At 40.5% G+C, this 13027-nt stretch overlaps 2 protein-coding genes across 3 annotated transcripts; one reads left to right on the top strand and one right to left on the bottom strand.

The window, feature by feature from the left end:
• Window positions 1-361: 361 nt before the first annotated feature.
• LOC135074472 (phosphoribosyl pyrophosphate synthase-associated protein 2) lies at window positions 362-4309 on the bottom strand. 2 transcript variants are annotated; one of them, XM_063968762.1, is made up of 7 exons: window positions 4100-4309; window positions 3886-3999; window positions 3517-3636; window positions 2812-3100; window positions 2418-2587; window positions 1808-1922; window positions 362-1542 (listed from the first exon to the last, which is right to left on the bottom strand). In XM_063968762.1, the coding sequence occupies exons 1-7, from the start codon at window positions 4117-4119 to the stop codon at window positions 1237-1239; spliced, it is 1134 nt and encodes a 377-aa protein (XP_063824832.1). In that variant the 5' UTR covers window positions 4120-4309; the 3' UTR covers window positions 362-1236. The 2 variants fall into 2 exon arrangements, with proteins under 2 accessions (XP_063824832.1, XP_063824833.1); XM_063968763.1 differs by having other exon boundaries at window positions 4126-4309.
• A 342-nt stretch (window positions 4310-4651) lies between these two features.
• LOC135074471 (WD repeat-containing protein 3) lies at window positions 4652-12936 on the top strand. The gene is made up of 16 exons (XM_063968761.1): window positions 4652-4908; window positions 5015-5224; window positions 5338-5535; window positions 5756-5929; window positions 6196-6392; window positions 6538-6758; window positions 6840-6960; window positions 7305-7506; window positions 8305-8394; window positions 8476-8613; window positions 8743-9012; window positions 9805-9969; window positions 10286-10351; window positions 10758-10918; window positions 11607-12249; window positions 12743-12936. Exons 1-15 carry the CDS (start codon window positions 4738-4740, stop codon window positions 11863-11865), a joined length of 2643 nt encoding a protein of 880 aa, XP_063824831.1. The 5' UTR covers window positions 4652-4737; the 3' UTR covers window positions 11866-12249; window positions 12743-12936.
• The last annotated feature ends 91 nt before the right edge of the window (window positions 12937-13027 follow it).

Below are 13027 nucleotides of genomic sequence, written 5' to 3'. Positions count from 1 at the left end.
TTTATTTTTTTAGACCAATGAGTAGGTAATGATGCATGACCATATAGACAAAAATACTATAATAAATAAAATTATTAATGTTTCAGAGATATTTTTCTTCATAAAAAATCTCCCGTTTTGGGCTTAAGTATGCAGTACAGTGCAGTGCATGTTGCAGTGTGTACTTTATACATTTGTTTTTCATTTACTCCTTGTTAGAATACTCACAAAAATTTTATGTACATCTGGGTTCTGGAACTTCTGGACCTAAGTAACGTCTGATCGGTAAAAAGTGTGGCTTTCGTAGATTTTTAAGATTAAAAATGTTTTCAGTCCCTTCGGCACAAAAAAAAATTGAGAATAATTAAAAAATAAAAACAAATTATGCCACAAAACGATTTATTATAATAGCATTTTATGACTACTGATACACTATACAGTTACTTTGTGTAAATATTCAAGTTTAAGATATATACAGTCACATATTCGTTATTCACAAAGCTTTGGACAATTTATCAATAAACATTAATAAAATACAGATTCTCTTTACAAACAACAAATATTCAATAACCCTTAAAGGTACAAAGGTGTTTTAAATGACTGTGTACATAACAGTACACATAATATAACATGACTGGTGCAATCTTCGTCACAGATCTGAAATTCTGTTATAAAATCGTAATAAAGTATTGGTCAAATTATTCTTGAGCTTTGCTCTCCTAGCCTTTACAATGATTGTATACTTAAGTTTGGACTAAAAAAACATGCTTTTTAAATGATAAAATCTGTGACAAAGAATGTCGATTAATGACTGAACACTGTTTCACAAATGGATGTAAATTAAAATGCTTTCAGGTGGATCATCTGAAAAATGCTTAATTGAATCCTTAGAACTGTTACGTAATCTGTTTAAAGTAAACATACCACCATAATATAGGTACACATATTTCTAATCGGCAACTAAAAGCACATACATACACAACTTGAAAGTATAATTGTTAATTTCCATACAACTTATTTGTTCACAACAACCTGCGTACTTGCTGGATAACCGCTACCACTTGTTAATTACACAAACATTAAATTATCAGCTAGCTAACACGGAATAATGCGATAAGGGAATCATAAAACTATCCTTACTTAGAAATCCATATGCCTCAAGTGGCGTATGCCATGGGAAAAGTAATGCTGGCTATGGTTATAGAAACTAACAAGGATATAATACTTAAAATAATACTTAGAAATACTTGAACCGGATTAATCTTCGAGGGTGACGTTTTTGAAGAGATATGACATGGATTCTTTGTTGTGGATGCGTCGGATGGCCTCGCTGAGTAGGACTGATATGTCGATGGTCTTGATCTTGTTGCACTGCATCTTCTGGAGCTCGTGGGGCACCGTGTTGGTGACGACGACCTCGTCGATAGGCGAGTCCTCGATAAGCCGAGGCGCATCGGATGAAAGCAGACCGTGCGTCGCCAGCACGTATATCTTGTAGGCGCCGCACTCCTTCAGCACTTCGGCGGCGGCGACGAACGATTGGACGTCGTCTATCATGTCATCCTGAAGAAGTTTAGATTGCGTAAATATTTTGTACATCAAATGTATTCTCCTATCAGTTTTTGTAACAAAACTCCTCCGTGATTCTGAGCATAGGACGTAAACTATTTGTCATACAGGTGCTTAACGTTTGCTGGATCAGCTAGCATTTTATAAGGATTTAATTACATGAAATTAAAGTCAAATAACATCTTATCGGTGAAATAATAGAGGCGAGTTTGCTATATCTTCAAAATACTAATTAAAAATCAGCTAAATCAATACATACCACCATAATGGCTATTCTCCCGCCTACATCTCCGACGACGTTGATTGGCGGCTTCTCCTTGGCGGGGTGCACCGGCACTCCCACCGACACGTCCATAGTGCGCGACCTGTCGACACTGAAAAACAAAACATTTATTATTAAGCAGTTTTCAAGCTGATGAATACAAATAAAAAGGATTTTACATATAAAAAACTTAATGGGAGGGCCATAAAAGTATTTTATTCAGAATTTAGTTCCATTTATGCATTGTTGTATGCATATTTATTTGCAGTCTGCAATTTGTTTGGATCTTTCGTAACATAAACACGGAAAGAGGTGAATGTTCTGAATAAAAATTTGTTGTTGTTGCCAAGTTTTGAGGGCATCGAGACTTGTTGATTGTTGACACAATTTTGTAGATAGCATATGTACATACATTTTATTTAACTAATCTCATTTTCTAGGAAGGTTATCTTTAAGTATTTCAGGTTGGAGTCTAGCTATTAAGGTACTTTTCACATGTACAGTTGACATAAAAAATATCTTAAATATTTCACTTTGTTCTGTATGAAATGGTGTAGATTTTACAGTAGGGACATTTTTGACGTCGATTGTACTAAGGTGTTTTTACCTCGGAATACACGGCGGGGAATACCGGCCGTCCACTTCGTCGCTCTCGGCCTCCTTTTGTTCGCCGTGAATGACGGCTATGGCGAGACGGAGACGCTCAGCGTATGAGGTTGCCTTTTTAGCCGATCCTGGGTTGCGGGCGACGATTACCGAATTCCGATAGTCAGGAATCTGTGAAAACAAACAGTGATAAAAATATCGTAAATGAGCTTTCTTTAGTAATTTAAATAAATAAAACTACATTTTTTTATTCAAGTACATTTCAGTCTACCCTCATGTCAAAAACGTCTGATCATCCAGCTTCACTTTTAGGAACACACAGTCAAACATTTGTTTCTTTTGAATAAGCAAAATTAAATGACTTACTTACAATAAAGTCAAAACACAATACTTACACTTTCTTGAATGTACTGAAGCAAGAACGGAGAAGCCCTCAAATTGTCCACTGGACACTCATAAAAGCCCTGAATCTCTTTCTGGTGCAGGTCCATAGTGATTATGTGGGTCAGGCCTGACTTGCACATCATCTTCGCGAGGAGCTTAGTGACAATGCATCCACGCTTCCTCATTTTGCACTGCTTGCTGTATGGCAAATATGGAATGACACCAACAATAGATCTTGCTGAAGAAGTCTTGCAGGCATATGCCATGATCAGTAGTTCCATTATGTTATTGTTCACATCTCTGAAAGTAAAGTAAGTCATTAAAAATGTTTTCTTACTGTTGTAAATGAATTCCAATTGGAAATTAAGTTGCAACAATAATATTGTTTTTGTTATGAAAGTACATACAGTATTTTGATTACCTACTACCAAGAAACATTCAATCAACAATGTAACAACAAACACATCATTGACTAGGAATGCAGTTGTTTTGTTTCAGTTCTTTGAAATGAAACAGTAGCTGTAATAAACTAGTGACATTTTGTACTACTATTTTGTAGTACTGAAATACCTACAAAATATTTGAAAACAGTAATTCCACTATATTGTGTTGATAGTACTAGAAAAAAAAGCCAACGCAATATCATATAGTAATTGATTGTGAAGAAATGTGAATTCAGTTACATTTTACAAATAAACATTGGAAATTTTACTCACTTTGTACCAGTTTGTACTATGTAAATATTCTTCCCACGTATGGAGTCTGCAATCTCCACCATTGTCTCCCTGTTTGTTTTGTGATACACCGAGCATCCTCCTTTGCGGACTCCGAGCCGGCTAAAAAAATATTATAAATTTATATGAGAAAATGAAATGGAGAAGAATTTTTTTATTAGTTTCATGACATACAAACAATCATAAACGATACGTCAGGGAACACGTGTGCAATAATAATAGAGGAGCTATTCCATGGAAAAATTGGAACCTACAAAATAAGGTCAAACAATTTAACCTCTACATACAAAATGTCCTCTGAGTTATAGAGTAGTGGCAAGTGGCGCACCAGTAATAGCATTCAAGACTCACTTAGCAATCAATTCCGCAAGCTCCGGGTGCGAATTGCCGCTCAGAATTACTATATCCGACGTGGAGTTACCTTCCATATTGCTCTTTCGGGATCGATTGTTAAATCCCACAAGTCTGCAAAAACGATGTAAATTATTAACTGCACAGTCCGAAATAAATAAAAAATCACTCAGGCAGGGGGCATCACGTTGGATCAACTAGAAAAACAATAAACCTGGTTTTGTTGAGTAACATAATAACCTGATGGAAGTCTTGTACTATAGGAGAACGAGATTAAGATTTAATCTACAAATAATTCTTGAATGTTGTAATTTCACTGTAACGCGTCTACGAGCAGTCTAATTAGATTTATTTAATTTTAAAACTACAAAAATCAAGACCGTGCCACCATGACAGCACAGACAAAAAAAAAGCGACACGTTTTTCATAAATCACTCTTAAGTTCATGGCTCGGCACATAATCATTTGGCCACTACAACATGGCTCGGTGGGATCTTTTTCATTTTCCTCGTGAGAAAATTGAAATTCCACCCGTAAAAACAAAATGACATCGTAGATTTCACAGAGCACATGTAGATAATATGAAAGAGCAATAATACTCAACTCAGCCGTGACTCAGCCTTGATTTACTCAATTTCAAAAGCGGTTGAAAAAATTCCATGATGGTGACAATGTGGCAGATGAACATAATGCCAGACAAAAATTAAAAAGTATAACTGTCACCGATCGATCCCTCCGCGCACCCCCCCTTCTGCCTCGCCTGTCATTTTCCAAAACATCAACATGTGCTTCATGTGATTATTTTTTGGTTTTGTGGTTACTTGAATTATAAAACATTAATTAAACATAACAATGGGTCTCACAAAGCAATATTTGCGATATGCTCCAAGTGGTACTTTCAATGTTATAGCCAGTGCCGATTGTAACTGTACACATGTGTCTCTAAATGGAATAAGTGGACGATATTTGGCTGTCGGTGCTTGTGAACATGTTGTTATCTGGGATATGAGACTGGGGGAGAAGGTAAGGATCTTAGTGTTGAGTTAACATAACGTATTGAGCATAAAACACGTTACCCAAACTTAAAACTACAGTGTCACTTTTACTTTATAATTTCGTGGTATTTTAGGCTCAAGTGCTGCCAGGAGAGAATGTGGTAGTTTCCCAGATAGCTGCGAGTCCCACTGGGAATCATATGGCGGTGGGATACGTGGACGGCAACATAAATGTGTTTGAGCTAACAAACAATGAAGTGGTGTGTGTGTTTGCTGGACACAAGTCAGCTGTTACCTGTCTACAGTATGACGAGCATGGACATAGATTGGTATCTGGATCTAAGGTATCACTTTAGTATTTGTTAATACAAATTTTATCTAATTTATTGTAATAAAGTCTTATTAAATGTGCTTAAATGGTACCAAGATACATTAAATTATTTTATTTTTGTAACAGGATACTGAGGTCATCCTGTGGGATGTTGTGTCTGAGACAGGTATAGCCAGGTTTAGTGGGCACAAGGGTATTGTGACAAGTGTCCTCTTCATCAATGGAAAGAACTGCATTGTAAGCTCCTCAAAAGACACATTTGTCAAGTTCTGGGACATTGAAACTAAGCATTGCTTCAAAACATTAGGAGGCCATCAAATGGAGGTAAGTTAACATTGAAATACATGGGTGTTGGAGTAAATTTAAACTCTGTATTCTATGTTTTTTAATTAGTCCTGTTAGACAATTTTCTGTTTTTAATATTTATTTAAATGATGAGTTTAATGGCCTCACTTTTTAAAACAGCCAAAAATATTGATACTTCATTATCAACATAAATTTTTTGACTTCATTCAAAACTATATTGCATGTGTTTATTTTTAAGGTGTGGTCTGCAGTATTACTGAAAGAAGAGAGGTACCTAGTGACAGGCACTGTGGACCAGGAACTCAGGGTGTGGAAACTGAACTGGACCAGCGATGTGAAAGATGAGAACAAGCTTGCCCAACAGCTGGAAATTGTCAAGTTAGAAGAGACAGATGAAGTTGAAGATTCTTCTGTAAGTATTTTATCTATGTTACTGATAAGTAGAATCTACTCAAATGCAAGTTATCATTATTGCTCTTCCAGAAAATGTGCCTGATTTACTCATACTTAAAATAAAATCATAGAATTTTTTTTTTTATCTGTCATTTTTTTACATATTTTTTTAAATATCGAAATATGTTTATTTGTCAGATACCTGTGCTTGATTTGGGACATAAATGGTGCACTGTAACATGTCCAACATTATTTATTTATTCTTATTTCTATGGGATTTTTCAGGTACTACAATGCCACCAAGTGGGCACTCTCGTCCGCGGAGGCAAAGGCCGCGTAGTCGGCCTGAACACAGACCTGGGACAAAGTGTACTCGCCTGCTTTGGAACTGACTCCCTGCTCGAACTATTTTCCTTCTGTTCAGATGAGGAAGCTAAAGCTAGGATGGATAAACGTGTAAAGAAACAAAGGAAGAAACTGGCGTGAGTTGATTTGTATTAAATTTCTTTTTAAAGACCCCAAATATTTTTTTACTGTCATAACTTGTAACTGGCATACATTACTTCTTTAATGATGGCACTATTACCACAGACAATGTAATGTATGTGTAATATTTTCACAATTCAGGAAACTCAAAGAAAAAGGCGAGATAGAACCTGAAGCAACAGAAGTAGCTGAAATTCTGACTCTCTCAGATGAAGTCCGAAGGTTGTCGTCAGTGAAATTAGGCGCGAAAATAAAGTCCGCGTCGGTTCTGGTGGGAACTACCGGGGAAGTGAGAGTCGGCGTCACGTTGGCTAACAATTCTGTCGATCTACATAGCTTGAAAATGGACGAGGGTCAGGAAGGTAAAGATTACTGTGTCTGTATTAAAAGCAACTTAATTTAAGAATGTTAGTATCTTATTTACCTTGCTTAAATGTTTGCAGTGAAATGTTTGAAACAAATTACGTTACCTGGACACCAGAAAGACCCACTAACTGTAGCCATCAGCTCCGACAATTTAGCAGTACTTTCGGCCTCTGCAGATTCTATCAAGTTATGGAACCGGTAAGTTATTATTTTTTCATGGTATTTTAATTAATATTATGACAATTTCATGTTATATTTTTTATGTAGGATACCTTATTCTTTTTTTGTGTTCAATTTCCTTCGTAAAGTTTGATCGATACAACGACTGTCGCTGAGCGACACTATTAGACTGATACATTCCTTGTAACGAAAATGTATTTTTCAAATGAAATCGTTCATCTCAGAACTTAAAATTCAAAATCGATTGCTTGTGCGTTACTATTGTGTATGTACGTTTCTTATAGTTTCTGATTGCGTCAACCACGTACATTGATAAACTTCACCCTGTATTCACCATTATCATGCTTTCAATTTCAACACAGGCCGAATCAAACCTGCCTTCGCACTATCCCAGTGCCGTGCGGTCGCCCCATGAGCGCTTGTTTCGCGCCCGGCGACAGACATGCGTTGGTAGGCTGCGCGGACGGCTCGCTCCTCGTAGTTGATGTAGGCGCCGGAAGAATACTGGAACAGATACCAGCGCACGAGAATTCGTGTAGCTTTGTGGGACTCACGCCTGACATGGTAAGTGTGGGGGACGCATCAACGTCATATTGATAGTAGCCAAAGCCTGGCGACAGAAATGCGCTAGTGGGCTGCGCGGACGGCTCGCTCCTCGTAGTTGATGTAGGCGCCGGTCGGATATTGGAACAGATACCAGCGCACGAGAACTCTTGTAGCTGTGTGGGACTCACGCCTGACATGGTAAGTGTGGGGAACGCATCAACGTCATATTGATAGTAGCCATTAAAGTCCGGCGATAGACACGCGCTAGTGGGCTGCGCGGACGGTTCGCTCCTCGTAGTTCATGTAGGCGCCGGTCGGATATTGGAACAGATCCCAGCGCATGAGAACTCTTGCAGTTGTGTGGGACTCACGCCTGACATGGTAAGTGTGGGGACGCATCAACGTCATATAGATACTAGCCATTAAAGTCCGGCGATAGACACGCGTTGGTAGGCTGCGCGGACGGCCCGCTCCTCGTAGTTGATGTAGGCGCCGGTCGGATATTGGAACAGATACCAGCGCACGAGAACTCGTGTAGCTGTGTGGGACTCACGCCTGACATGGTAAGTGTGGGCGACGCATAAACGTTATATCGAAAGTAGCTATAATGTCTACTTAGCGCCCTCCCTAAGACAGGTACGCGCTAGACTAATGTTTTTTACCATTTTTTTTTTGTTGAGGACAGAACGTCCTGTATTTTTTTTTTATAGAATAGGTAGTTATGAATACAGAACACTCAGAACAGTTGCCCAGCATGCGAAGCAACCTTTTTTTCAGTTGAACAAAATAGTTTGAACTGTATATTTCTATTTGCAGTTGGGCTGTTACTCAGGCGGAGGTGACAAAACAGTAAAGTTGTGGCAATTCGAACTTATTGAAGACCCTACTGGCGAGTCAAAAGCTAAGGTAAACCACACATATTTTTATTTAGAAAAATTTTTATGCAGTTATGTTTCTTGTCATTAAGTGATTCATGTTTATTTTCAGGTTCTATCACTCCTACACACGAGAACATTGGAACTGGAGGAATCAGTATTGTGTGTGAAAATTAGCCCAAACAACAAATTCATAGCTGTCGGCTTGCTAGATTCCACAGTCAAAATATTTTTCCTTGACAGTTTTAAGGTAATCATCATTCTACCTAAAGAAAGAAAGAAAGAAAGAAAGAAAAATTGTTTATTTGGTTCAAACAGAAAGAAAGAATTTGAATTTATTTTGAAAATGCTAAGGTATACATTTTGAATTTGATTTCAGTTCTACCTTTCTTTATACGGACACAAGCTCCCCGTCCACTGCCTAGACATCAGCTACGACTCAAACATCATCGCGACCGGTTCAGCCGACCGCAACGTCAAGATATGGGGCATGGACTTCGGCGACTGCCACAAGTCAATATTCGCGCACAACGACTCCGTGACGTCACTACAGTTTGTGCCGAGCACACACTACTTCTTCACGACGTCCAAAGACGGCAAAGTTAAACAGTGGGATGCTGACACGTATGACAACATCATCACCCTCAATGTAAGTTTAGCATGTGATTTTTTGATAATGTTCTCACGTCAGTAAGTTAAAATGACTTTTACGCCACATAAACATTAGTTCTTTTTTCCTCCAAAGCTACGCAGGCAAGTTCTAGGGCTGCATTTGGCGTCGAGCGCCGCGGAACGCATAAAATCTTATTGCTTTATAACGTCCAGAACTTCTTGCCAAGTTAAAATGACTCTTACGGCATATAAACAGTAGCTCCATGTTCCCAGGGCCACGCAGGCGAGTGCCACGGCGTAAGCGTGGGCGCAGGCGGGCTTCACGTGGCGTCCGCGGCATCTACCGCGAGAAATCTCATTGCTTTATAACATACGATAATGTTGAAAGATTCTGCTATTGAGCGTCAGCAAATAAAAATGACTCTTACGCTGTATAAACTCTAGCTCAATATTCCCAGGGCCACGCAGGCGAGTGCCACGGCGTAAGCGTGGGCGCAGGTGCATTATACGTGGCGTCATGCACGAAACTTATTGCAAAAAATTTTGAAATATTGTTTCCCCCACACTAGCGTAGTAGCGTATTTGAGCAAGTTAAAATGAGTCTTACGGCACATAAACATTAGCTCCATATTCCCAGGGCCACGCAGGCGAGTGCCACGGCGTAAGCGTGGGCGCGGCGCGGGTGGATTACACGTGGCGTCGTGCGGCATCTACCGCCAGAAATCTCATTGCTTTATAACATACCAAAAATGTCGAAAGATTCTCCCATTGAGCGTCAGCAAATAAAAATGAGTCTTACGGCACATAAACACTAGCTCCATGTTCCCAGGGCCACGCAGGCGAATGCCACGGCGTGAGCGTGGGCGCGGGTGGATTACACGTGGCGTCGTGCGGGACGGACCGCGCGCTGCGGTTGTACGCGCGAACTGATGAACCGCTCGTGCTGGGAGATACTGACGAGCAGGAGGAAGGCCTGGCTACGGGAGACACACACGTATGTTGTTATTTTTTTACCTACCTATACGACGTAAGGGGGTTGTGTTTATTTATTTTCCTTCATAGCTTCGAGCGATACATACAAGTATACCAATGTTAATTAAGTAACTATAAGATTCAAATAAATAATTGTGTGAAATTCTCCAAAGATATAAAAAAATGCATTAAACAATAAGTGGATGATATCCTCAAACTTTTCCTCGAGTCTCAGTAAATGTGTGGCACTTTACTAAGATTTCGCGAGATACTCCTCTCTTCTAACTGCATAAAAATTTCTTGCGTTGATTGTAATAACAAACTATTTTTTCTTTCAGGCTCCTGTGCCCGGTCTTCCGGGACTGAATATGCCCACGAAAAAAACGATCGGAGCTGAAAAAGCGGTAAGTTACACTAGCATTTTCTTTATGGGTGAACGATAAGGCATTTTATATCTCATCACACTAAGCACAAAAGCGATTTCGGATGGTACAGGCGGACTCGATCCCGTTAAAAATTGCGTTATCATCATTATCGTTTCAGCTACAGGACGTAGACTGCCGAACATAATTCTCCCCCAATAATTTACGGTTTGGCCGGTTGGCAGCGGCCTGCATGCAGCGCCTTCTTTATGAAGTCGACTATAGTCTGGTCCGGGAGCACGTAGAATTTTGTCCAATGACCCATAATTACGCGCGAGCGATAAGGATGGGTAGCTTGGGGTCATTGGACAAAATTCTACGTGCTCCCGGGCCAGACTATATCTGTTGTCACTATTACAGTTATCATAAAAGCTATTACACGTTCCAGGCGGACTCGATCCTGGAGTGCCTGACGATAGGCGCGGAGTACAAGAAGGAAGCGGCGGCGGCGCCCGGGCAGACGGTCCAGCCGCCCGCGCTTATGCTCGCATACAACTGTTATAGCGCTGAAGACTTCCTCGCCGAGACTGTCAAGAAGATCCGCTCTAGGTGAGTCTTAGGCTGGGTTGCACCATCTTACTTTAACTATAACAATCGTCAAAAGTCTGTCCAACTCCATACAAAAAACATCAATATTCAATACTTTCTACATACATCGGTCATGGTTATAATTACGGTTAAGGTAAGGTGGTGCTACTCAGCCTGACAACTGAGACTACATTTCTACATTCGCGCTGAGAGGCCTGCGTCCAGCGACTTCCTCCTACCTTTATGATGTCGTCGGTCCCACTATCCACTATGGGTATTATATGTAGTTTTAATAGGGGTGAATTTACTACAAAAAATAATAGACTGATGTGCTGCTTCTGAATTTGGTCAGTTGACGCTATGGCAGAAACTTAGATGCAACTCATAAGTAACAAGCAGTTGCAGTTTCATTGCAGTTGCGTTTTACCGTCTGTTCTGGGCCTTACACAGTCATAAAATAGGTAGGTATTTATTACAAACTTTTTGACAGTACACAATAAGTATATATTGACTGACTGATGATGTAATCTCCATTTAGTTAATTATTTTATTTTATTTTATCAACAAAGAGGAAGCTCTTGGCCAGTATCTCACCTGATGGTAAGTGATGATCAGGCCGAAGGTGGAAACGAGCTTCACCCGGAATCCTCAACCACAGAGGAACTAATACTAAACTAACTAATTTTAACTTATTCTTTCTTACCTACAGCGATCTCGAAGAAGCCCTCCTGCTCTTACCCTTCAGTGCAGCGTGTCAAATAGTCCGCATGCTGCCCAAACTCCTCGACCGAGGCGACAACGCTGAATTATTCTGTCGTCTCGCCATATTCCTGCTCAAAGTGCACCACGCACCGCTCGTGGCCAACCAGCGCTTGCTCAAGCACATGATCCAGATTCAAGCTAAGGCGGCTATGAGGCTCGGCGAGCTTAGGGTGAGTAACAACAAAGTAACGCTCAATGGATTTTGAGTCTTATGCTGAAGAGTTGAAGTTCAAAATCCTGGTGACAACGCGGAGTTGTTCTGTCGCCTCGCTATATTCCTGCTCAAAGTGCACCACGCACCGCTTGTGGCCAACCAGCGCTTGCTCAAGCACATGATCCAGATTCAAGCTAAGGCGGCTATGAGGCTCGGCGAGCTTAGGGTGAGTAACAACAAAGTAACGCTCAATGGATTTTGAGTCTTATGCTGAAGAGTTGAAGTTCAAAATCCTGGTGACAACGCGGAGTTGTTCTGTCGCCTCGCTATATTCCTGCTCAAAGTGCACCACGCACCGCTTGTGGCCAACCAGCGCTTGCTCAAGCACATGATCCAGATTCAAGCTAAGGCGGCTATGAGGCTCGGCGAGCTTAGGGTGAGTAACAACAAAGTAACGCTCAATGGATTTTGAGTCTTATGCTGAAGAGTTGAAGTTCAAAATCCTGGTGACAACGCGGAGTTGTTCTGTCGCCTCGCTATATTCCTGCTCAAAGTGCACCACGCGCCGCTCGTGGCCAACCAGCTCTTGCTCAAGCACATGATATAACATTAAATCTTCGCTTGGGGAAATTCGTATGGCTGTTGTAGTTGTTGTCTTTACATAGGTACATACATAGCCTACAATTTTTCAATGAAGGGCTAAATTGTCACTTTTCTGTGGTTTTGCTACCTTACACTTGCACAACTATTCTAAACAATCTTGATCATAGTGTAAAATTCATATTCCACATCCAATTTACGGTCTGTATAAAACATGCTGGAGGTCTGGTGATCTATTAAACAAGGATTATCTTTGTTTACACACCAGTCTCTCGCAAAGGGTTGAATTGTGTCCAAACTTTGTAACCTTCGTTATTCTATAATTCCAGGACATGGTGGGCTACAACGTGCACGCTCTCCAGTGGTTGCAGCGCGAGGCAGAGGCGGCGGACAGCGAGCAGCTGTTCCGCGACGCGACGGCCGAGCGACGCACGCGTGACAAGCGCCGGCGCACAAGGCAGGGGCTCAAGCGGCCTATTGTCACTGTTACTTAATTTTGTAAATAAATTTATCGTGTATGTTATATTTGGTTTTTATTTCTTTTACACCCCGATCGAGTTAATTACGTACCTCGCAATACGAATCTCCCTCGCATCATCACCCCGCGTTCGCCC

The sequence above is a fragment of the Ostrinia nubilalis genome, chromosome 9, assembly GCF_963855985.1.
Source record: "Ostrinia nubilalis chromosome 9, ilOstNubi1.1, whole genome shotgun sequence".
Classification (NCBI taxonomy): domain Eukaryota; kingdom Metazoa; phylum Arthropoda; class Insecta; order Lepidoptera; family Crambidae; genus Ostrinia; species Ostrinia nubilalis.
The sequence above is the reverse complement of the archived record's forward strand: the minus strand, read 5'-3'. Positions and strand labels throughout refer to the sequence as shown.